General features: G+C 45.6%; 1 protein-coding gene across 1 annotated transcript in view; it reads right to left on the reverse strand.

Moving 5' to 3' along the window:
- PEPD (peptidase D) overlaps positions 1 to 24171 on the reverse strand; it is a 105628-nt gene that overhangs the window by 28402 nt on the left and 53055 nt on the right. Inside the window, exons 10-11 of the mRNA XM_014942133.1 lie at positions 9177 to 9245; positions 7109 to 7186 (exon numbers count right to left, since the gene is read on the reverse strand). Of these exons, the coding sequence (XP_014797619.1) occupies positions 7109 to 7186; positions 9177 to 9245 (147 nt within the window). The remainder of the gene's footprint in view (positions 1 to 7108; positions 7187 to 9176; positions 9246 to 24171) is intronic.

A 24171-nucleotide genomic window follows, 5' to 3' on the forward strand; every position in this document is an offset into this window, starting at 1 on the left:
TAATTGTGAATTCAGCCTTCAATTGAACGAAGGAAAATTTCATTAGAGAGCAACCCTTTCCCCGCTCGTTTTCCAGCAAGGCTGTGATTGCTAATTGCCAATTCCGATGGAGGCAGAGATGTCCCCGGGGTCAGGACGGGGGCCAGGGGAGGAGAGTCGCTGTGGGGAGAGGGGTTGTATGTCAAAGTTCTCCCTGATTCAGCTCGAAGCTGATGAATTCCTTTATTGCACAGCTCAATCCCTCCCAAAATCTTCCGAGAGAGCAGCTCCTCTTGCTTTGCATCACTTTGTTGGGAGCAGAAGCAATGACAACCTGCCTGGCTTCACGTCAGGGTGGAAAGCACACGGTGTAGGAAGCAGATTCAACACTCAAAAGACCTGAGCACTCTCTAAAAATTCCATGTTACTGTTTCAGTTTGTTTTCTAGAATTAATAGGAACCTATACCACAAGTGAAAACACATAGCAAAAATACTGCAAACTCCTTCTTGGAAGCGTGGGCACAGCTCTCCTAAGGGAGGCTTCAGTTCTGAGTATATATAGAATATCTCCTCCCAAACACATTGCAAAACACTCTAAACATTATTAACTAAAACTCAACAATGCAAAGTATGAGGAACATCAGATAACCTGCTAGCTGCCCCGCCGACAGGATGACTTGCTTATGTATCACGCATACGGCGTCAGCCAACAGCATCCCAAACCAAAGCCACCTCCTGCCCCTCTGCAGGAGTCACCTCCAACGACAACCACCAGCACTTCATCCCTCTCACAGGAAAAAGGGCTGACACCACAACTTACAGTCATTTCATACATAAACTGGGACCAAACTGAGGAGAAGCAGCAGAAACCCGTGTCCCAGGGCAGAGCCCCACGGGAAGGTGGGGCTGGAGGTGCCCCTTGACAGGGGCTTCCCAGCCCTTCTGCCTCCCCCTGCTCCGCGTCCTGCGCCCCAGCCAGAGCCCCAGCATGGGCTTTGGAGGAAACACTCAGTCCTGCTGAATTTCAAGTGAATCCAGGGCTGTCAGTCAGTGCTTAACCCAGCGCTCCCCTCCCATCCCCCGGACACAGGACGTGGCCCTGCTGCTTCCACAGAATATTGGCACAGCAAAACGCAAACTTATAGTTACAGTTTTGGCTTTCAAGCCCAGAAAAATAATATGCATTTTGATATTGATTTTAGCTTTCTTAACCTCTGACTGTGCAGCATCACAAAACACTTTGCGTAACATTTTATGTTTGAAAACTGTGGACTATAAACAGCCACGGTTCTTTTCTCCATAAAGGGGCCGTATACCATTTTTTAAAAAAGAAAGCATCATCTTCCTCTAAGCATGTGTTTTACTTTTATAGGCTTGCTGACACTTTTATTGTCAAATAATTTGAAACTGCCAGGCAATGAAGCGAGTTATGGCCAATATCACAATGGGAAGCAGCACTTTGTTTGGGATCTCTGAGCCATGTGTAGGAATCGCTACGATCCTGCCACCGGCCCAGCCTGAGAACAGGCTCACTCCTCGGGAAGCCTGGGCTGCTCCTGGGGGCTAACACCAGAAGCTGGCACCTTCCACAGACACAACTGGAGCTCCTCACCACTGCTGCACCAACAAATTATCCTCCTGCATCGGGAATGCTGCAGAGTGATGACCACAGGTACCGGCATTCCTACCAGACACAGCTTTGGAAACACACCAAGTGGTTTGGAAACAGGGTGGTTTGACAGCAGCCCTTCCACAGAACGATGATATCACCAGTAAGGAAACGGAGAGCTAAGTGACACCTCTTCATCCACCCTGACCAGCCAAGAGTTACCAGTTAAAAAGGCAACCTGGAGTAAGGTAGATGGCAAACCCCATCAGGGAACTGAACGGCAGGGAGTGACGTCCTGCCGTGCTCAGGACGGGGTGTGCAGAGGGTGCCCCAGTGTGAGCAGCTCCCATCTGACACCCCATGGAGGGCTGGCACTGCCTCTGTCTCGAGGCCAGGCTGGGGTCCCTGGTGTAAGCACAGTTTCTTGCTGTCAGCACCCCTGGAGCCACGAGGAACCTTCAAAAAATGCTAGAGAGTAATTTTTGCGTAGGAAGCAGGGTATTACCAAAGACCACCATAAAAAAAGGATTACACTAAACAGCATTTATAAATGATCAATATTATATCAACAGCTATTAAAAAATACTAGGTTTTACCCTGCTTTGTTTTCTTTAGAGAGGTCAGCTCCCCAGTCAGCACAGCCCAACAGCAGCCAAAGCAGCTTCACGTACTCCTCGGGCTGGGCTGGGGAGGCTGAGCTACAGCTGTGACTGATCAAACTCATCACAGGTGACAATTAAGAAGGCATTTCACATACACCTGAGAGAGCACAACATTAGGAGACCATGACACAGCACTGAAAGAAAAGCTAAAATTTGTTACAGCAAACAACTATTAATACGTAGCGACCTCTGCTTTGGTGAAAAGGCTCCTCCATTTCTGACAGCCCCAGCCGGAATTAACCAGCACTGACAGAACACACAGGCAATTAGAGCAAAATTATTGTTAATTCTAGCAAATATATTGTTCTATTTTTAATCAAATTCAATTTTTCTAGATTAGCATAAAATTAATATAGTCCATAGGCACAACAAAAGGAAAAATACCTACACTTGATGAAAATAGTAAATATTAATCAAACCAGAGGAATCAAGCCAAAGGAATTATTTCAGAAATGGATAGCCAGTTGATTTTGCAATTACCCAGTAAGTACCAGCAATGTACTTCGTATTATTATTAGAAACAAAACCATAACTAACAACAAGTCGTTTCAAAACTGCAGACTGAAAGGTTAAAGCTAACCATAATTTTTGCATATTATTACAGCACCAAACTTCAAAATGCATAAAAAACGCAGGAGGCCAAATGAAAATAACTAGTCTCACCCACATAAAATAGCTGAGCATTTACATCTGACACATTAATATCCTAGGATCTTAAAAGCAGTGCTTTCAAGAAGTAATAAGTGCAGTATTTTGTTCCGTAGGATGAATCGGTTCCATGGCAGGCGATGAAGCAGTCGGGGTGGCGGAGGGAGGGCTCCCCCCCAGCAGCTGCTGCACAGACACGGCCAGCTCCTGCTGCTCGGGGCAACACTGCCCCCGCCTGGACAAACGCAGTTGCTGTCCTAAACCGCGATACAACTCGGGTCAATTCTGCAGCAGTCACAGCAAACCTCTGCTGCTTTTTGCTGTACACTTTCTGCAAGCTCACCTAAGTCTTTTAGTTCACTTATTCAAAGTCTTCTCAATATTCTCCTGAAACAAATGACAGCCTCTCAGCACTCATAAAAAGTCCTTTTATATTACACACTTACTCATTCCTGCAAAAGAGAGAATAGTGCATTTTCTACAAATCCTGCTGTATCCTATGGAGATAACCACGCCGACAATGGTGCCAGTGCAGTACGTATGCTGCATACGCAGTGTGTGTATATAGACAAGAGAAACATACATAGAAAACGACAAATCTTTTGATTGTAGAAGACTGTCTATTACAATCTTAGATCAAAGAAATAAAATTAGCACAGTGACTTCTCTTTTATCTAGTAGGAGGCTCAGCCTCCGTGAATAACTGGGCACGGCTGCACCTGACCAGCTCTCACAATAAGTGACTTTCTTCTGCCATGTTCTCCACACACCCCGGAGTCACCAACAGCTCCAGGAACCTGAAAACTCTCCTTTGCCTCCTCCAAGTAATTAAAAAATAAAAACCCCCGAACACTTCCATCTCCCCTCTCTGTTTCACCCAGAACAACCTTTTTTAACTACCTGTAGTTGCTGTCAAGAAAAGTTCCCTAGGATGAGGAGAGCTGCTGGAATAACAAGAGGAGGAGCGCTAGGAGTTAAAGTGGATCTTTTGGCAGCACTAGAAGTTATAATAATAACAGAATTATTAAAAGGTAGATCCAAGTGCCAAATGGAAGGAAACAAAGCCAGTCCAAGCCCTCACCAAAGCCTGGAGGAGTCAGCACCTCCTTCCACAGGGCACTTCTCCCAGTGCCCCCTCCAGCCAGCATCACCCCACACCTTCCATCTGCACTGGGGGACTACGGAAAGAAATAGAAACAAATACAGTCCTTGGAGTTAAAGTATTCTGATAATCCTTCTGCAACACCAGGCTGCCCTCCTCATCCCCAGCACTGTCACCTGCCAGCAAACACCAGCCCCTGCTCCCGGAGCCACCGCGTGTAACACACCCAGCACAGACCCTGAACCAAACGGGATGTGTTTGATTTTGTGACACTACCAAAACCTCCCTACTGCTTAAATTCTGGTACCTGGATGCAATAAAACAATCTGCAGGTAGAAGCTGTTTTATTGCCATCAGCAGGAGGCCGTGGGACCGGCGGTGAGGTTCTGCAGCAGGGAAGGTCCTTCCTCCCCAGGGACACCGAGCTCCCCCCAGAGCTCCCACCGACGGAGCACCCTGAGATCTCAGTGCTGAAGGAAGCCATCAGATAAAATGAACGATGCCCTCTGATCATCCAACCTGCTGCCATTACAACTTCTGAAGTTAGTTTTATTTTATAAATAATAGATAGGCCCACTGTGAATGCAAGGTTAATGGTCTCCAAGGTCCGCGGCACTTCAGCAGCAGGTGATGCTGTACTTCCTCATTCGTGCCTTCACCACAGTTCTCTTGACAGATTTCTCTCTGGCCATCACTCTGGGGAGGAGCTGCCTCGGGAGGGGACTGGTGGTCCCCAGGGTGTGGGGGTCAGACCCAGCATCCGCCGTGCCGGGGGAGAGGAGACCGTGCCAGGCCCCGGGCAGAGCTCCCGCAGCACGGGGACTGGGGGGGCACGTCACAGCGGGGAAAACACAGAGTGCTCCTCCACAACAGACCATCTCCTGTGCTTTGCAAAGCCAGAAGGGACCAACTAACCCCCAAACAGTGTCATCAAGGGCCTGAAGGTCACTGAACCTGCCCATAGAGGTTGCTCACTAACTGCTGGATTTTCACCAAGACGCATTTGTCAGACGCCACGGAAAGACCGAGACCTGCAGCTCGTGACACCTGCAGAAACCATCTCGGGTAATAGCCCCATCTATTTCGGTGACATCTGGGGTCAGGCTTATTGTCTCACATTTCTATTATTTAAGTGTGAGACCCATCATGAAGAATCAATCTTGATTTTAGGACTACAGAAGCATTTTCTGTTCGCCAGCCGCCGCCACGGCCCCGCTGATCAATTGCAATAAAACAATCAGCTCCCGACGAGCCGTCGGCACGTGGCGACCCCAGGAACCCGCAAAGGCACACACCACTGGGCAGCAAAGTGAACACAATGAACTACCGCCTTCCTGAAAGCCTTCTCACAATCAAAATGTAAAGTACACACTTGAGGCTCAGCACCCCAGTGGCTCCTACACCAAGCCACGGAACCAGGTTGGTGAGAAGAGAGGCTTCCTGGCCCTGGGCTCCCTCCACTGCACCCCATCTGCTTCGATGGACACCTTTTTGTTGGGTTTTTTTAGGCGACAGAAGAAAATCAGTATTTGTATGTCATCACTGCAGGTTGTGGATCACAAGACTCTGAGCTGAAGGTTTTATTTAAAGGTACTAGGGAGTGAGGGGGTGGAAAGCCCAGGGTGGTTCCCAGGGTGGTGAGCCCATCAGGGACCTGCAGGAGCTCTCTGACCCTGGACAACAGCCTCTTGCTCAGGAAAGGCTCTGGTTCAGACCAGGTAGATATTTCAGCACCTGCATCATTTATATACAATACCAACTTCTTGTTAATACAATATTTACTTTTAATATCAATATCTGTTAAGTGCACGTTATCTACTGAATACCTAAACTTCCCTAAAAATATTGATTTCTCTCCCTGTCGATCACAATGCTTTGTGTTAGTTAGCTATTTTGGTTTTAATATTGCATGGAGTGGGAATGACAGCAGGCAGTCTGTATCAAGGAGCAGTGTCAGGGTTTCTCTTCACAGTCCCTGCCTTGCACTGAGATCTGTCAGCGCCAAAGCTGCACCTCTGACAATGTGGATCAGGGTGCAGTATCAGAGACAGAATTCCACACCAGTTTCTTACAGAAATAATAAACCCATTTGATGTAGATTAATTTTGAAAAATGAACATCATAAAAACGGCCTGTTCTAAACCTGCCACAGTTTTTGAGGAAGTCAGAATAACAGTCTTTAAAAAAAATTATAAAGGCAATAGTACTTTTGCCTATAATCTCCTGTCGCTACCACCAAATCCTTGTAACTTACATTTCTAAAAGAGCAAACGACGCATGCCCCTCAGCGTTTCAAAGCAACAAAGCATCAGTCTTCCAAATGTATTTTTTCTAATATTCAGGTGCTTTGTTGACTTATTTACTGCCACTGCACTGCACTCTGTGCATAAAACCTGAGCAGCACATTTCTACAAAACTCATGAATGTTATTCATATCCACTAAATAACATTAAGAAAAAGACATAAAATTCTACTTGAATAATTTAATAAGAATCATACCAAGTACCCAATCTCCAATTCTATTACATACAAGTATAGGAATCGTTAAATTAGATTTATACCAAACTACTGGCAAAAGCAGAAATAACCCTGAAATGACATCTACCAAAAGTAAAGCCATATTTTCCCTACATTCAGGGCTTCCCAAGATTATCCAACAGAGGGCTCCCAGTAGCTATTAAAAAGCTTAATTGTAAGCCAAACACACGGTCTCTAACAGAGCCACCCAGCCCAGCACCACTGCACCCTACAATTTGGTGCTGTTCTTCAGGAGCAGCCAGGGCTCTCCCATCACCAGATCCCAGCTTTGGAGCTGAGTGTCCCCAGCAACCACAGGTGCTGAGTTCTGCAGCTGCCCTTCTACTTAGATTTCTTATACTAAATTCTAAGTGCTTTGGGCACTTTCAACTTGAGACGCAGCTACAGAGGGCCTCTAGAAGAGACCTGACCACTCTGGCACACAGCATCACACGCTGCATCAAAGATCTGGACATTCATCACTACGCAGTCACCATTTCACTAACGAAGTCCAAGAGCACATAGAGTGCACGTATGGAAACAGCAGCAGTGTAACAAAAATACCAAACAAACTCTAATCCTTTACTCACCACAGGTCTCCATCCTCAATAGTCTTATCGTTGGGGGCTCCGGCGTGGCCATAGTGCAGGACAGAGGAGTTCTCCCCACTGAGAGGTGAAAAGAAAATTCAGTACATTAGGGGCAGAAGAACCATTAACATGCACAACACGAGAAGGAACACGGTAAACGCGTGACATCGCAAACATCAGTGTATCCAGAGACAGTAAGCACCACACTTTTGAGTGTGAGAACTGCTTCCCAGCAGTTTGTCAGGATTGCAGCTGCAGATACTATTCCTTATCTCCCTCTAAAAACAGGGATAAAGCGGGAGAAGAAACTTCATCTCCTGTGTCCTGAAGGCTGTGACACCGGATGGGGACAGCACGCACGCACGCGCTCATCTGAACCCAGGGATCTATTTCTGTAGGGAAACCCAGCACTGATGGCTATTGATCACCCCTGAGTCCAGCCCAGGGAGCAGCTCTCCTGACATCTGAATAACCATCTTGGGGTTTATGTAAAACCATGATTCTCTTCTACCGAAATTGTTATCAGGCCTGTCATCTCAGAAAGAAATATCCTGTCAAAATACCAGTTTTAAGTGTCAGGAAAACAACAAAACTCAGCATGAACAGAATAAAACATAGCTATTCAAAAATCCTAATTGCAAAAGCTATTTTTAATCATAAATGTAGTTAAGTGTAATATTTACAATGCATGACATTTTCACAGTAATAAAATATTCCTATTATTTTTGCATTATTATGTTAATTGAATTCATCAAATAGATCTACTTACATTCGTTTTATTAGGACCTAGCTTAAAACTGTTAATATCATTCATTCTTGCTTCATCAATCCTAGAATACAGCAATTTAGGGACAAAGGCCTTTGTGTTCTATCTTAGGTAAGTCAGCACTTTCAGCTGCAGTGGTGGTTCCTGTCAGTGCCGCGGGGCGACGGGTCTGTCCCACGAGGCCGCCCCGGGCAGGGGGCTCCATGGGTTTGGCAGAGCCCTGGTGCTCCCGGGCACAGCCCCGAGCACGAGTGGCTGTGGGTGCAGGGGAAACACCACACGCAGACACAACCTGCCCGTGCCCTCACAGCCTGGGATGATGCCACCGAGATGGAGCCCCATTGCAGCGGGATGTTAATTCTCGTGTTACAGGATGGTACTTAATCCAGGAAATTTTTCAGGCAGTTTAGATGCACGATTTGCCATAAAACTGCTCATGTTCCTACTGCAATTTTGCATATAAATTGGAATATTGCATTTACAAATAAGCAATTGAGTAAACAGCAGAAAGAAAGAAAGACGCTAATCGTCCTTATTACTCCAAAGCAACAGAACGTCATTGTCACTAACTTCAAAATTATGTTTTATGAGTGTATGTGACTTCAGTGTAGGCCAAGTGTCTGTGGAATAAGTGGAACATATATACCAACATAGATGCCTCACCGAACTGTCGTATATCTCTGATTAGATTAATTCCACTGACTAAATGAGATGAATCTCTGCACAAAGCACACAGCTGTCCTTCAGCATGGATCCTACACTATTCTCTTGAAATTAAAGATGTGCATTTCTACAACTGCAGGGAGAACTTTTACAATACTTTGCCAAATACAATACCTTCAACACTAGCTGTTCAGTAAGAAAAAGAGAGCAAAAAAATTCCAAAAAGATTAATTTAATCGCACCTTAACGTTTGAGTCAAAGAATTCTGAGAACGATATGAAATACTTAAGGTGTATTTCAAAGAGAGTATTTTTGAGCAACAAAGAATAGCTCTAAAGCCCTTCTCCATAATGCCATTTAATAAAAAAGCCAGTTGCAGCACAGATGTGAGCATGAACACGATCCTGGCAGCAGCAGTAGCCACTGGGGAATCTCTGGAGCGTAGCAGAAGCTGTAACCCAGTTATTTCTTTAAGACACAGCCCCAGCCACCTTTCTGTGGCTTTTCCAGAGGAAATGGTTCAGAACTGGCTCTGGCAGCACTGGTGAACACATCACGTGCACGAAAGGAACAATTCCACAAATACCCAGTGGGAAACTGGACCCCGAAGGCTGCAGGGGTGGGTGCAGGAGTGCTTACCTGCCGCAGATGCAGGTGTAGGAGGTGTGCCGCATGCCGCCCCGCGTGTAGCAGTAGTGCTGGAACAGGCTGCAAAGACAGAGAGGTGCTCATTAGTGGTAGGTCCCAAACCACCCCCAGACGGGGACAGAAGCCTTGTCCCTGCAGCTGGTCCTGCACCGACAGCAACCAGCTCCGCGGTGGGGAAGGGGCTCACGCGCAGCCCTGGAACGTCAAAGGGCAACCTGTGCTCCTCAGCAACCCACCCAGACAGGGAAGGACTGTCAGCAAAAGGCAGTCCATCTGGGCACAGGACAAAGGTGACAGGTAACTGCCAAAACTGGCCACACTCTGCGAAGCTGAGATGAGAAAACCACTTCTCGCTGCATTTCAGGTCCATCACATCCACGATCCTTGTTTCCAACCCCCTGCCCTCAGCCTGTGGCACGGGGGTTCAGCAGTAGGGAAGTCCAACCAGCCCTTCACGGGGAGGGAGTTTGCCGGAGAGGACAAAGCTCTCCTTCCAAGTGGTTTCAGGAGAAGCTCCCTGATCCACACCCCCTCACGGGCACCCTCTGCTGCAGCTGGACAAGACACCTCTCCCATCCAGGCCCGTGGTGGAGCGGGTGCTCTCATGTCTGCTCACCTGCACCACACACAGAGAAGGGGAGCCTACCCAGCTTCAGATGATGGTACCTAAACACCTCTCTGATCTTCCCCTGCCCAACATCAGGCTGGGTCCTCAGCAACTGATGAAGCACATTTAACCCAACACTGAGCTGGTGTGTGTGTGAGGGACGGGAGGGAAGGGAGAGCAGCCCCCAGCTCCCTGGCTGCGCTCCCCTTGCTCCGCCGTCCTGCTGGAGGAGCTCTCTGGCCTAAAAATTAACAGCATTTTCATCTCCGCTGCCAAAGTCCCCTTCACATGAGGGCAGATGTGCCCAAAGCACAATTAATATAGGATTAGGTGCTTTAAGAGCTAAGCACATATCATGGATCCTTTTATTCTTTTTGAAATACGCTCTAATTACAATCCAATTCCCTTTAATACTGAATTAATTTCAAAAACTCATTTCTTGTAATTCTGAAATCATTTCATTAACACAGAGTGATAATGGTGCTCTTCGAAGAATAGAGATGCTGTGATTTTGTCCTTCTGCAGCAGCAATCCAGAGAACACAATTCAAATTCTTTGAAGGATATTAAAGATATTACACGCTCGTAAATCCAAACCAGATTTTAAAATTGCACAAAATGACAGTATTTAAAGAGAAACAAAACAAAACATACAAATTAATCACTTCAGGAAAAGGCCTGCATTTAGAGCCTTAGCAGGGAGACCCAGGTTGCAAGATGCCTTTTATGCTCAAAATGCTGTGGTTTTACACGGTAGAAATCCTAACTTTGTATTGCCCAGAAACCAGCAGTGGCAAAGAGCAGGTCAAATGAGAGAGCAGCCGAGGAGAAACGCTGCCACGGTGAGAGGGCAGCAGAGGTATCACTGCACCGAGCTAAGGGACTCATCACCCGAACCACCCCTGGGTCCCACGCACCCGGGGCTTCATGGAATGGATGTTTCCCAGGGGAAGGCAGTTTGGGGGGACCTCTCCTGCCCTGCTCACCCACCGCGTGCTCCGAGACACCACACTGTGCACCATCACACATCGGACTGTTATGTACCTACAGTCACATTTTAGCAAGCAACTTTCGGTGTATTTTATAGATCCTTCACCTTAAATGATTGAATAAACCATCTCCTCCAGACAGCAACTTTCAGTAACCTTCTAAAGAGCTTTAAAAATGAAATAATGAAGGTTATAAACATCTCTCCATCACTGATGTGGGGATACAGGGTTTATTTTTCCATGTGACAACTGATCACATATTCATGGCTGCAATTTAGATGAAACTGTGCAGCTGAGTAATAGTATTCACCTTTTGCAGTACTCCCCGATTAGCAGTAAAAAGCAGTAAATAAATGAAGGCATGCTTCATATGATCCAGCTGTTGCCTCAACTTTGTTTCTGTTTTCTAAAAGAGGAACCTGATTGTTCCATCAAACATTATGGACTTTCTTTTAAGAGTAAATAAAAAGTGGCTGTTTAGGTGACTGAGTTGAAGACAGTACAACTTTGCCAGGCAGCGAGTTTTGCACTAGTAAAACCACTCACATCACTTCTTTGAATTTACTTTTTGGGGCCATGACTCACTAGAAACACGTTCAAGCAGTTGGAAAAGAAAACCCCGCACATTTCTATCAGAGCCAGCCACCATCCTTGTGTAACATGTCACACATACACGAAGGATTGCATATTCCTCTAATGGCAAATGCTGCCTTCTCTAAGCTGAAAAACGTCTATATAGAATTAGAGAAGCTGCCAGAACTCTGCAGTTAAAATCCTGGTTCCACTGAAGTCAAGGCAGACTCTTCACCCCAGCACTTCACTGCTCGCTGCAGGAATCTGTGTCCCAAAGGGGGCTGTGGAAGTATAAAGTCTGAAACAGTGGGATGGAATATCATTTAACCTGGCACTGCACACAGGGCACCCTGAGCCTCCCCTGGTCGCCCTGCCTGGCGGAGATGTGTGCTTTAGGCAGCTTTATGTTGGTGCTGGATGCTCTGCCGTGAGCTCTAAATGCAGCCAACGCAGACACCGCAGCCAAGCCCCTCTTTCTCCTCTCCTTTGGGGGTTTCGAAGCCTCCCGTCATGTTTTATGCAGCGTGTCCCTGGAGGGATCACACAGGTGCTGCCTTGGTGGTGGGGACGGGTCGGTGCTGCAGTGTGTGTGTGTGTCAGACACACACAAGCCTTGGAGCTGGCAGGGCCAGGGCTTCCCACAGAGGAGGAACCACAGCCACCAAATAACCCCGGCCGTCCCTGCCAGACACTGGAGCCACCCCAGGGACACCTTTGGGAACCCCAGCGCTGGTCTCTGTGTCAGGGACCTGCTGCCAGACACACAACCTCCTTGTGACACACACTCTGTACGGGGCAGTCAAGGACACTCATGGGTCAACACCTCATGAAGGTCTTTATATTGAAAATACATTTATATACAAACATTTTCACACTGGCTCACTCCCTGGTTTGAGGATGCTTCAGATCCACCATAACATCCTCAGTGCACCTTTGAGAAAGTTGCCTCCTAATAAAAAGAAACCTTTACACACTTCAAAAATAGTATTCTTTGAACACAGCCCTTGAGACTTGCCTTGAAATGCAAGCAGGTGGGTTTGAACTATAAATTGGAAACCCCAGCAGCTTAAGGGAGTTCTGTACAGAACTTGGAGGATTTGCTGTAGTTTCTTCTTTTTTTTTTTGAGTACAGTTGGAAGATGTAGACGAATATCTATTAGTTATCTCTGCACCAAATTACTTCTGAATTACAACTAGAACATGCCCTTATGCTTTTGTATGGTGTAAATATCAAGCATAGCCATGAGACAGGCTAAAACTCAAAGCTTTTTTAAAGAATTCACAAAAGGCCAAATTTCCCAAGCTGATCTCTCTATTTATACCGGGACTGAAAGCCACTGCTGTGATCATTTAGACATAAAAGGATCTTCACCTGAGAAAGCTATAAAGCGCAAATCACACCGAAACGTTAAGCCACAGTAAATATTATTTGCCCATGATATTTCAAGTATTTCTCCCCAGCACCGACTGGGCTGGCAGGAGGGAGCAGAGAGCACCAGCCCCGCGCTGGGCAGGGAGGGGGGGAGCCTCTAACCCCCCACCGGGACCCTGCGGGTCTCCAACACGCTGCATTTCTCTGCTGTAGCCAATTCACTTTGAGAGTGGCATTTATTTTCCATGGGCATCCAGATGCTTTAAGGCTTAGTTTATCTAACCCAATTTCCATTTAGTTTACCATACAACACTGCAGTGTTGCAAAACGCACCCAAGGTTGGTTAAATACAAAAAGAGTCAGGTCTTCATTGGGAAAGAGTAAAGAAGGGGAGGGGAGATGAGTAGGAGAAATAATCCAGTTGACTATTAATGAATAAATGGTGAATTACAAGTTCGTACCAGAACATAAAAATGAGCCTTATGAGCACATGAGGAAAGGTTTCTTCTCTACCTCGGAGACAAAATTCTTTAGAACAGAACTTACTGCTCCACAAACAACATGGCGATGAGACCCCACGGCCACACCACAACCAACCATCATGAACAGGGGTCTCTGCTTTCCTCCTGCACCACCTCTGAAGCCCACGTGGAGTCACGTCCAACAGTAACAAGGCAGACCCGAGTCCTGCACTGGGCTGAGTCTCCCACTTAATCTAATACTAGAGGAAGAGATGGCATGAATTTTTCTTAGGCTCCTTGCTCCGTTTCCAGCGCTAATAATTCTAGATCTCAACTGGCATATTTTAAATTAAATTTTTTGTAGTTTAAACCTATTTATCAACAGCTAATTAATGAGGTCTAAATCCTTTGATGACAGAATGATTAAACTGCGTTTTAACTAATCCATCTTTAATTAAAATGCTGCCAGCAAACCATTTCTGGATGTGTAAAAAGGACACATTTATAGATGCTCACTCTTTAACTATGCATTATGTAAAGCCAATAATTAGAAGAACTCAGGATTTCAATTATATTTTAATTACTGTTACATATAAAACATGCTTTAATAGATGTAATGCAATACATTTTCTTTCTTTACAACCCACTAATCATTCCTATTGGGGTGACAACCAAATAAAAGGAAGTTTAATGTATGCGCTAGTACAGGAATCTTGTTTTAGCTTTGAGCCAATTCTCTCTCCATTTCCTCTGTGCAGCAGAAAGGTACTTAATTATCCCCAAACCTAAAACACAAATGAAACCCTATAAATCCCTGTTAAAGTCCTAAGAGGAGATTAGCGGTAACTGACCATAATAAAGAGAAATGCTTTATCCTCATTATTACCCTTGCACGTCTCCCAGTCTCTCCAACTCAAACACAGGGCGACTGAAACCCTGCCCGTGGAGCTGCAAAGGGCAGGTGACACCTGGACTGAGCCTCCTGCTCCTTCCCTTTGCAATTCGAGGAAGCATCAGGAGCCAAGAGATGCTTTAGGTATGGCAGGAGCCACCAGTTTTCATTGATTTGGGGTCTCTCTCCCGAGGAGGGAGAGGGGGGTGAAGATAAGGTGAGGACAGCTCCCCACCACCCGCACCCATGGGGGCTGGCACTTAGAAACACACAAGGGATGGGAGTTTAACTGCTCTGCACCGTGGCTCAGTCAGCTTTTCATGCAAATCTGGAACACATTATTTCTGGAACACACTAAAGATAGCTGGTCAGGAACACTCAATATCCTGTAGCAATCCAACCTTTAAAATTCTATGTTATTACAATAGGTATTTTTTTGCTGAGACAACCAAAAAATTCAATAAATTACAGTTATTAAACATGGTTCTAAACTCCACATGTTCCCAGTAGTTGTATAACCCAGAAGATTCAGTCTTAAGGGTTTTGCTGCTTTCAGTGATCTGAACCTGGCATGAGGAAACTAATAAGCTTAGGGCAGGAGCCTGCTTGATTTACCCATTAAACTGTACTTCACAAATATTCAAAGAGGTGTATTATGTTATTTCTACTGACACAGACGTGTTAAATTTAATTTTCATAAGCTGATTTCTACTGTTTGGACAGACTAATGAAACTGCTGATATTTCAGTTTATTTCAAGTTTTTACTAAAAAATATTTAGCGTTTACCAAACTCTGACAGTAAGATGCTTTCATCAGAGAGGCCTGTGATGGAGCCACTGAACGTACGGATATTGAAATATCTGCACAACGAGACTTATGCTGCTGCGTAGTTTGATTTATATAAATCCTCTCATTTCCCTTTTTGTCTAGTCCTGCCTATAGAGCAAACGCTTGGGCGCAGGGAATATATTTAACTACCTTCTGAAGTGCACCGCCCATTTATATTCCCATTAAATGATAAGAACAACAGCGCATTAGGAAGGGAATATGAACTGTATCTCCTCCAGAGAGCGTATCTGGAAAGGTCGTTGGGAATATTTAATATTCATACTTAACAGATGTCAAGAATGAATGCTGATGTGGCAACGTGCATTGTCAAGGGTTACTGAGAACACTTCTCACTTTTCAAAGGCTTACAGCAGATCTGCCTTGGGGGAAAAATACTCCATCCCATTGCAGTCCCACCACGCCGGGGGTCTCGTGGTGCCGACACGAGCGACGAGGGACAAGCGGGGCAGCTCCTCCCCACAGCACTGCCCTCCCAGGCACTGCTGGGCTCTCACACAGAGTCACCCAAGGACAAGGATGTTTAAGGACTGCATGGACAGTAATATTAAATAAGAAGAAATATTCAAGAAGAAGAAACATTTTAGCTGTTAGAAGCGCTGGGGATGGACAGTAACACACCAATACCAGAAATAACACTCCGATAGAAGTTAATCAGATACATATGGATGAAAGCAACAGCTTCTCTGACTTGCCTTTGAATTCCCTTTAAATGCTAACTACAGCAACAGCTTCTGTTCCGAGATGGCACTTTGACCAGGGCTGTGATCTCTGTCCCTGTCCCCAGAGACACGGCAACGCCAGCTGAGCTTTCTGGGGTCAGGAGCCCATCACTGCTCCCCCGCCAGAGAACACGCAACTAAATACAAAAACCTGGTTACATATTTCCGAATCACCTAGCTAACTCCAGAACACTATCCAAACCTTGTCTTGAAGTCACATTTTCCCTACCCCCAGCAGCCTAGAGTAAGGTGTTATGTTTCCCTGGGTCTGCTCCCACATAACTGTACGGTCAAAAGAAAAGAAAAGTTTTCCTGGCTTGTGCAGACAAATGACAGATCAGAGATGTCCTTCTCTAATCTTCCTGACCATGTTTCCAAGGGTCCTGGTCACATAAAATGAGTGAAGAGCTGCCCAGAGGACTACACCATTTACCACAAATTACTTCTTTATGGAAGAATCAATTTTATAGGCTCCTGAATTTCAAACACTTGCCTCTTCAATCCCATGGAATTACTCTTTTGAGAGCCAAGCCCGAGATAGATGGCTTCAAAGATCTGCTCTTGGGGCTATGAACTATCTGCTATAAAAATCTAGAGAGGACTTATGAGTCTTTGAAAAAGACTCTGAGTAAAGAAAACATGTATCAACACTATAACGTTATATGGCTAGAAGTGTCCAGATTAATCTGTTGAGTCTCCAACAACCTTCTGTCCCAGCAGACCAGAAAGCTCAATTCCAGCCAATCTAATAGAAGATAACCAGAAGGTGTTCTCAAGAGGTGGAGGAGGCAAGGCTCCCCTGCGTGCTGTCCTGGGAACCCTAACACATGTGGTTTTCCCCTCACCTGGGGAGAAGTTTGCAAAGCTGAACTCATGACAACAAAGCTTTAAAAACATATTCACTGATTTCAACTCCTACGAAGACAAACAGGGAACAAAGTGAAACGCATCCAGCAGAGATGATCCCAACAGCTCTCAAGCTCCTACAGTCTCAAGAAGAAAATCCGTCAGACTGATGGCAATTCCCTCAGCCCCACAGGGCACAGGCCATCACTATGGTGAGAGCCAAGGGGAAGTCCACCCTCAACACAACCATCAGCAACCCCAGCTCTCACCCAAGGCTGGGCAAATCCACTCGCCTGCTCCCCAGTAACACACAGAGAATGGCCCAGCCCAGTGCTCCTCAGCTTCTGCACACCTACTGCTTTTATTAGACAGAATTAAAGCCATAAGGATTAGAAAGATGACATCAGCCAACCGTGACTGAGCCCAACATTTCACTGCACACCTAAAACTCTGAGGATGTTTCGGTTCCTCCGCTCCTGGCACAGCCTCCACTAGCTGCAAATAAAACAGGAATTCCAGTTGTTGGAATACAGGGAAACCAAGGTGTGTGTTTCCTGGGAGAGCAAGGCAACAGGCAGAGGCAGCCCTTGTGGGACAAAGCTCCCAGACTAACCCCAAAGCCTCCAGCCCTTCCTGCTGGTGTGGATGAACAAGTGATCACATCCCCAGCGGCAGCGGGATGGATGGATGGATGGATGGATGGATGGATGGATGGATGGATGGATGGATGGATGTTCCAGTCACGCTGCCCCAGGGCACCTCCCCAGGCCTCTCCCGCCTCCAGGCAGCGGTGCATCCATCTATAGAAATCCTCAGCACTGATTTCTTGCCTTGCAGACCCCTGGGAAGGGATGAGCGGCTCCAACACGCAGCCCAGGATGCCTACAAGCCACAGGCATTACCTGCCAGGACATAAAAAGTGTTTTATATACTTCTTGATTCAGCTGGCAATTATCTTTTCGCTGGCACACTATACCTTTCATCTCCCTCTGGAGGTGCCTACGCACAGAAGAGATAAACCTCTTTCATGGGATTCAGTAAACTGAGGAGATATAAATAGAAATATGGGCTTTATTTGCCCTCCCCGCTCCCTGCCTCAGCCCCAGGCTCCCACCCTCAGGTTTGACAGGTCCCCCAGACACCAGGCACAAAGGTTGAGCTCGTGCCCCGAGCACCGGACACAGGCCCAAGCCCAGGGGGTGTGAGCAGACCAGGAGGGGCTGTTGGAGCCCTTGGCATGTGAGGGAGCAGGGGGGCTGCTGAATCCTCTGCATTCAGGGGAAAGCTCAGGAAACACTCACCCTCACTTTGCTCAGACGCGGGGCTTGATGCTTACCCTGCATAAGACTTACTTAGTCTTTGCCAAAAAAAGCTTGGTTTTCCATTTTAAAAGTGCTGATTTAGCAAACGGGGGGTATCCACCATTCCCCAGGTCTGTGGGGTGTATCTCACCCTGCACTGCAGCTCCCATTGCGGTCCCTCTGGTCCCACACGGCTCCTGCAGACCCCAGGGTCGCTCCTGAGCACACGGAGCCCCGCAGGACCTGTGCACAGCTTACACCCCTTCAACCTCAGCGAAGCAAAACACAGGGCACTCTTTAAAGACCTGCCTGCATTTACCAAAATGCCTACTCCTGGGTAACTCGGTGCGTAGGCACTCTTGTTTCTCAGGGAAAAAGTGTTCCTTGCCATCGCTGTCACAACGGAGCCAACATCAGGAGACACGAGCTGTGACTTTCTACACAGACATCACACACAGAAGTATTGGAGAGAGATTTAAAAAACATTACCTTGGACTAGGTTCATTCCCCCTGAGGTAATTAAGCCTTTTTTCTGATGTACATATAAAAATCTCATTAGCTGTTTCTGAGAGTTTCACTACAGAGAGGACGTGTTCAGTTGTTTGCAAACTCTCATCTCCATATTATTTCCACCTCACAAGTCCAGTATCCCACAGCTTTCATCTAAATTCTTTCTTCTTAAACTTACGACCTCTCTCTTGTCTATATTAAAAAAATTTATATTAATAAGCCCAACAGATCAAAGATTCAGATCTTACTGCTCAACCTTCCCATCATTTTGATGACCTACAAACTCTCAGAGGTCTGCATCCGTAGGATTTATTGGGATCCAGAAATTACTTCTGAGAAGTCAAATACCATCAGATGTAATATCCACTCCCTTGTAACCCCACTTGGGAAAAAAAAAGCCCAAGCATTAGAAGATGACACGTTTCCGACAACTGCTTCTGTCAGCCAGGTTTTAATCCATTTTATGTGTACTTTATTAATATTGTATACAACTAATCAGAATGTTGTGTGATAATAAGTCAAAGGCATTACAGAAGGCTAAGCACATTACAGCCATGGAGTTAACTTTATCAACTAAACGTAACCTAATTTAAAAAATTAAATCCAAGTTTCTTTAATAAGATGTCCTTAACACTACATTAACTCAAATTAATTAAATACTTGTCCTCTGTTCCTGGAGCCTGGCACCAGCACCATCGGAGCTGCCAAATGAGCTTCCTCCGGCCCGACAGCTCCCGTCACCCCGCTCTGCTCCAGCTGCCTCCCTCTGCCCCAGCTCGGAGCACAGCCCCCTCACATGCTGGGATTTATACTGCTGTTCACATCTGCTATAGCCCATTCCTCTATCGGTATTGAAACAGCAAACACAGATTACTTGTTTTGCTGTGAAATGAATTTGCCCAGTTTTTCACTCTTAGCGCTACATCCCCCGGAGAAGAGGGAGTGTTAAATGAAATACATATCGTGGATTAATTTAATAAAGTTAAGCATGAAATGATTTTTATATTCAAGAACATAAATGTGATATATTAAAGCAACTGATAGCTAAAAAGCTAATTTTAATTTTTCACTTTTCAAGTATATTTTAAATGGGATTTTTTAAAGGACTACTTATTTAACTCCTGATGTCAGCTGGCTGCTAATTCCACCAAACGAATGACTTTCTCCCTTCATCTCTGAGTTCAGTTACTTTTATTTGTCCCCAAGTATTCAGCAGAAACCAGCTACATCAATAAAAAATGTCAATTTTGATCTGCCTCATGAGATGGAGCAGCTCTGGATAGATTTTCTGTCAGCAGGGAAGGTGACTGGAGAGCTATTACTCAGAGCCATTAGAGAGCCAGAGGAGCAGGGGAGGGCTCCCCAGCTTTGGGCCGGATGGGGGGTGCCCTCACACACACAGCCCCCCAAGCACTGGAAATAACAGTAAAACTCCACGTCGTGGCTGAACTCTCTCTGCTGTCAGAGCTGGTTACGTCCCGTCACAGCAGATGGTTTACAGCAAAGCGACAAGCACTTTGCTGAATGCAAACTGGATATGGCTTATCATAATAAATTAAAATTGCTTAATACAGGTGCTCGAGCAAAGGTCTACACGAACAGTGAGGTAAAGGAGATTGTTTGACAGAACTAATCAGAAAATCACTGTAAGAAAGGAGAAAATACAGCAGCTTTGCCGGAGATGTAACATTTGAATTTATATAACATTTTCTGCTTCTCCCCTGTGCTACCAAATCATGCTTTGGCTTCATGCCATCTGTACTTAGAACACACTGGTCAAATAGAAATTATTTTTCATTGGGCAGATGTCCAACTTTCATGACAGACAAAGCATCACGGGTAAATATCCAGTTTTCACGAGCCCAAGACAGGACATCGGTATTATTCTTATTAAGAAAGGAATGAAAGCAAACCTCTGCAACTCTGGAACTGGCAGTTCCTTATCCTGTTTAACAAAATGCCCAGTGATCACGACAGCACTTAACTTCCCTTTTCCTTCCAGACTTGTTCCATTTTGTTTCTGACCTATTAGCCACCATCCATCACAAAAAAACCCCAACAAACCCAAAACCAAACCTAAACAAAACTCCATAAAATATAGAGCATTATAACACTGAAAAGGACTCCAAACCCAAATGAACTTAACCCAAAAAGCTACTTGAGAAGGGCTCGAGGGATTGCAGAAATGCTGCCATTTCTTCCTTATTATTAACCTGTTCAAAGCCCCGTTACAGGTCTCTGGGGCTCCAACAACAAACACAAAACCAAACCTAAAGAAAACCCCATAAAATATAGAGCATTATAACACTGAAAAGGACTCCAAACCCAAATGAACTTAACCCAAAAAGCTACTTGAGAAGGGCTCGAGGGATTGCAGAAATGCTGCCATTTCTTCCTTATTATTAACCTGTTCAAAGCCCCGTTACAGGTCTCTGGGGCTCCAGGTTTGTGTTCTGCAGCCCTGCAGCATTCATAACAGAACAAACAGTGGGAAAATTACCTTCACTCCAGTATTTCATGCTGTTACACTAATTACCCCGATGAACGCCACGAGAGACCACCCTGTGCGGCGTTCCCCAGTGCTGGAATGCTGCTGGGGCACAGGGCAGGAGCAGCTCCTCCCGGGGACCCACCACCCTGTGCAGCGTTCCCCAGTGCCGGAATCCTGCTGGGGACACAGGGCAGGAGCAGCTCCTCCCGGGGACCCCCCTGTGCCTGGGAGTCACCCCAGGCTCCCTCCACCCATCCGAGACCACCATGGGGAGCCCACCCTCCTGCCCACCCCCTCCTCGGTGGGTACCAGGGAAGGGGAGGCTGAGCTGCTTCTGCTCCATCCCTTTATGCCCCTCCTGGGTCATCAGTGAGGCTTTTAAACCAAGACAAACCAAGTAGATGCAAGTTCATTTCAGAAGGTGTCCAAATATTTGTGAAATTCAAGCCCACATCCCCAAAATACCACAGCACTCATTCACACTCTGTGTTGCCTTTAAAAATCCAGCCGTTAAAAGCTGAAGTTCTACTGAAAAGGCACTACATGGAAGTGAGACTACAGCACTTTTGAAAATGGAAACTAATGTCCTTCCTTAAATTAGCAGCAGCTCCTCTGATAATGGCAGCTGAAAGGAACCCAATATACTTTTCTCTCTCAACCCTTACCCTTAGTTCCCTGTTAACTTGGACGAGGAGAACGAGGAGGGCCTTTCCAGGCACCAGCCCCAGCCCAGTGCCTTTGGGAAGCCCAGCTCCTCCAGGCGGCTCCAGGCAGGGAATCTGGTATTTCTGCCCCTTTTCACTAGAGAAAGTGGGAAAGGAGAGGCTGAGGGATAACATCTAACAGTTGCAGTGACTCTGTGGGAAGAACACAGATTTTTAATGTCCCTCTTCTGAATTTGTAATCATCGCAACCGAAATGCACACAATATGCAAATAAACTGCAGTTCTCCAAACTATTTTGTTTCCTTTCCACAAAATAATCAAGGCAATAAAAGCTCTTTAAATTGCTACAAGTCATCGCTTCCAAGCGTACAATCATTCAGATTTTCACTGATCACAGCTGGTCAAAATGAACAAGAACTACAAAGCTCACCTGCAGATTAAAAAAAATAGTGGTTTTTTTTCTTTGCACTGCTATTTTTGTAATACATTTTATCATGTTTCTCGAGTGAGTTTTCTACGTAGTCTTGCAAAACTCCTTTACGAATACTCCAAGCTCTTGGGGCAGAATAAGTAGTTTCACCTGTTTATTCCAGGTGGTGTCAGCACTTGCAGCAATGACCACGCTGGGGCCAGCTGGGATCTAGAGACCCCCCCGGATCACCCTCCTGCCCCATCACTTACAGCAGCTCCATTCTGTTCTCCTTATTTTCACTAAGCACGTTAAGAATCGTTAAGAACAAGCCTACCGCTCCTTTAATTAGCAATTTCCCAAGTTGCATTCGGCTTTTATTTCAGTTTTTAGTGACTATCAACAACACCACAGCCTTGTAATAAAAGCCAATCTGATGAGGTTCCCCCAGCCCCGGGAGGGGACGGTGACCCAGGGCAGGAGCCGTGTCGGTGGGGACTGTTCCTGCAACACGCACGTGAAAAGCCACAGTTTGAATTTTGAGCAACACCTATCCAGCCCAGTGTGCAGTCTGATCTAACGGGCATTTTTAGAGGAACATCTTGCAAGACAAGGGTTTGAAGGACTTGTTCAAGGACATGCCATTCCTACCCACAGCCCTGTTCCTTGGGCAGTGACACCAGAGCGCTCTCACAGCAGGAGGGAGCAGGAGAGTTTCTCAGCCAACATTTTTTTGTTGAGTCTTTATTTCCCCCATTTCCTTCCTTCCTCTCTCTCTCCCTCCCTCCCTTCTTCTTCCCCCCCCCCCCAATTCTTAACAGTTTTCTTATTTTATTTTATTATTCCTCAGCAGTGATGTTGCTCGCGCTCAGAGCAGCACCACCAGGCAGGGGCTGCATCTCCAAGGCTCACACTTGGAGGGAGTTTAACAGACCCTTTGGGATAACAATACCCATCAGCAAGACTAGTGGCTTTAAAGAGTATTCTTGTTAGCAGAACGCTGTGTGAACATTACTTTTATCAAAACCATGTGCCAACTCACCCTACAAATAAATTGCAACCTCGTAAAATTGTCAAAATTGTATCCCTTAGGAACAACAAAAGTTTGATTCACATGCACTTTCTGCACTGTAAAATATTTCATATTTTGTTTCTCCGATGTAAAGCGTAATAGGCTACATAATTTGATTTATACTTTGGGGATGCAGCACATCTATTAACTATGTAAAAGGCAGCACACCAAATATTTCACAGTTTATGCTCCAAGTTTCAAAAATTCCTGATACTGAGATAATGAATGGGTGCAGGCAAGGAAGCATTGGGGGGGGAACCAAAACCCAACAACAAAAGAGAGTTGTCTGCTGACTGCTGCCAGCCTCAGTCCTCACAGGGCAAAGCAGGAGCCCGACAGGAAACAAGAGAGACCAAAAAAAATATTGAACTTCCTAATGCAGTAGTAGCTTTCTGGTATTGGGGGGGGAACCATTTCATTCATGCCCATACCACACTTCACACTGAAACTGATATTCTTATGTGGAATGAGAAAAATTACTTTATTATGAATGAAACATAATTGATTAATTTGACATATGAGAAAGGAAGTAATGCTAGATAGATTGCTGTTCTGAATGAAAACCTTACCTCAGCTCACAAATTCATGATTTTGGAAATGAAGATCATATATGCAAGTGGGAGCCACCCCTCAAAAAAATCCTCCCAAATCCGTGTTTGAAGTCACATTGGAAGAGCCTGTGACCTGCACCAAGAGCCCCTGACATCATGTGTGCGTTGTTACAGGAACAATGACACCGACATCATTCTGTGCACACGACAAGAGTGAAACCTGCACTTTTTGAACAATTCTTTCCATTTTTCAGATGATGAAAACACAAGTTTTCTGGATGTTAGCAGTAAATAACTTGTTCTGCATAGTGGAAACAACTGCTGTAATACACACATTAAAACTTTAGGATGAGAAAGCTCTGTTCTTTGTTATGTCTAAGTTTCACTAATGTACAAAAAGAGCCTGTGCATGTGAACAGCAAAGCTCCAGGTCCCCAGACAACAGAACTGCCCCCCCAGCTATAAAAATGACAAATGGCAGCCACGGTTGCAGCACTCCCAAACTCTGTAGCAGAACAGATTTAAAATTGAGCAATGCACCAAGGCAGCTATTAGTCTTTCAACTCAAGTGTCAACTTCCAACAAATTAATGACCGAGCAGTCTCAACCAAACGCTGTCTTGACAATTACAAACTGCATTTCTGCATCCAAATTCCAGTGCAATATTCCCAAGTAAGTT

This window comes from Calidris pugnax, unplaced genomic scaffold (genome assembly GCF_001431845.1).
Source record: "Calidris pugnax isolate Ruff unplaced genomic scaffold, ASM143184v1 scaffold28, whole genome shotgun sequence".
Taxonomy (NCBI): domain Eukaryota; kingdom Metazoa; phylum Chordata; class Aves; order Charadriiformes; family Scolopacidae; genus Calidris; species Calidris pugnax.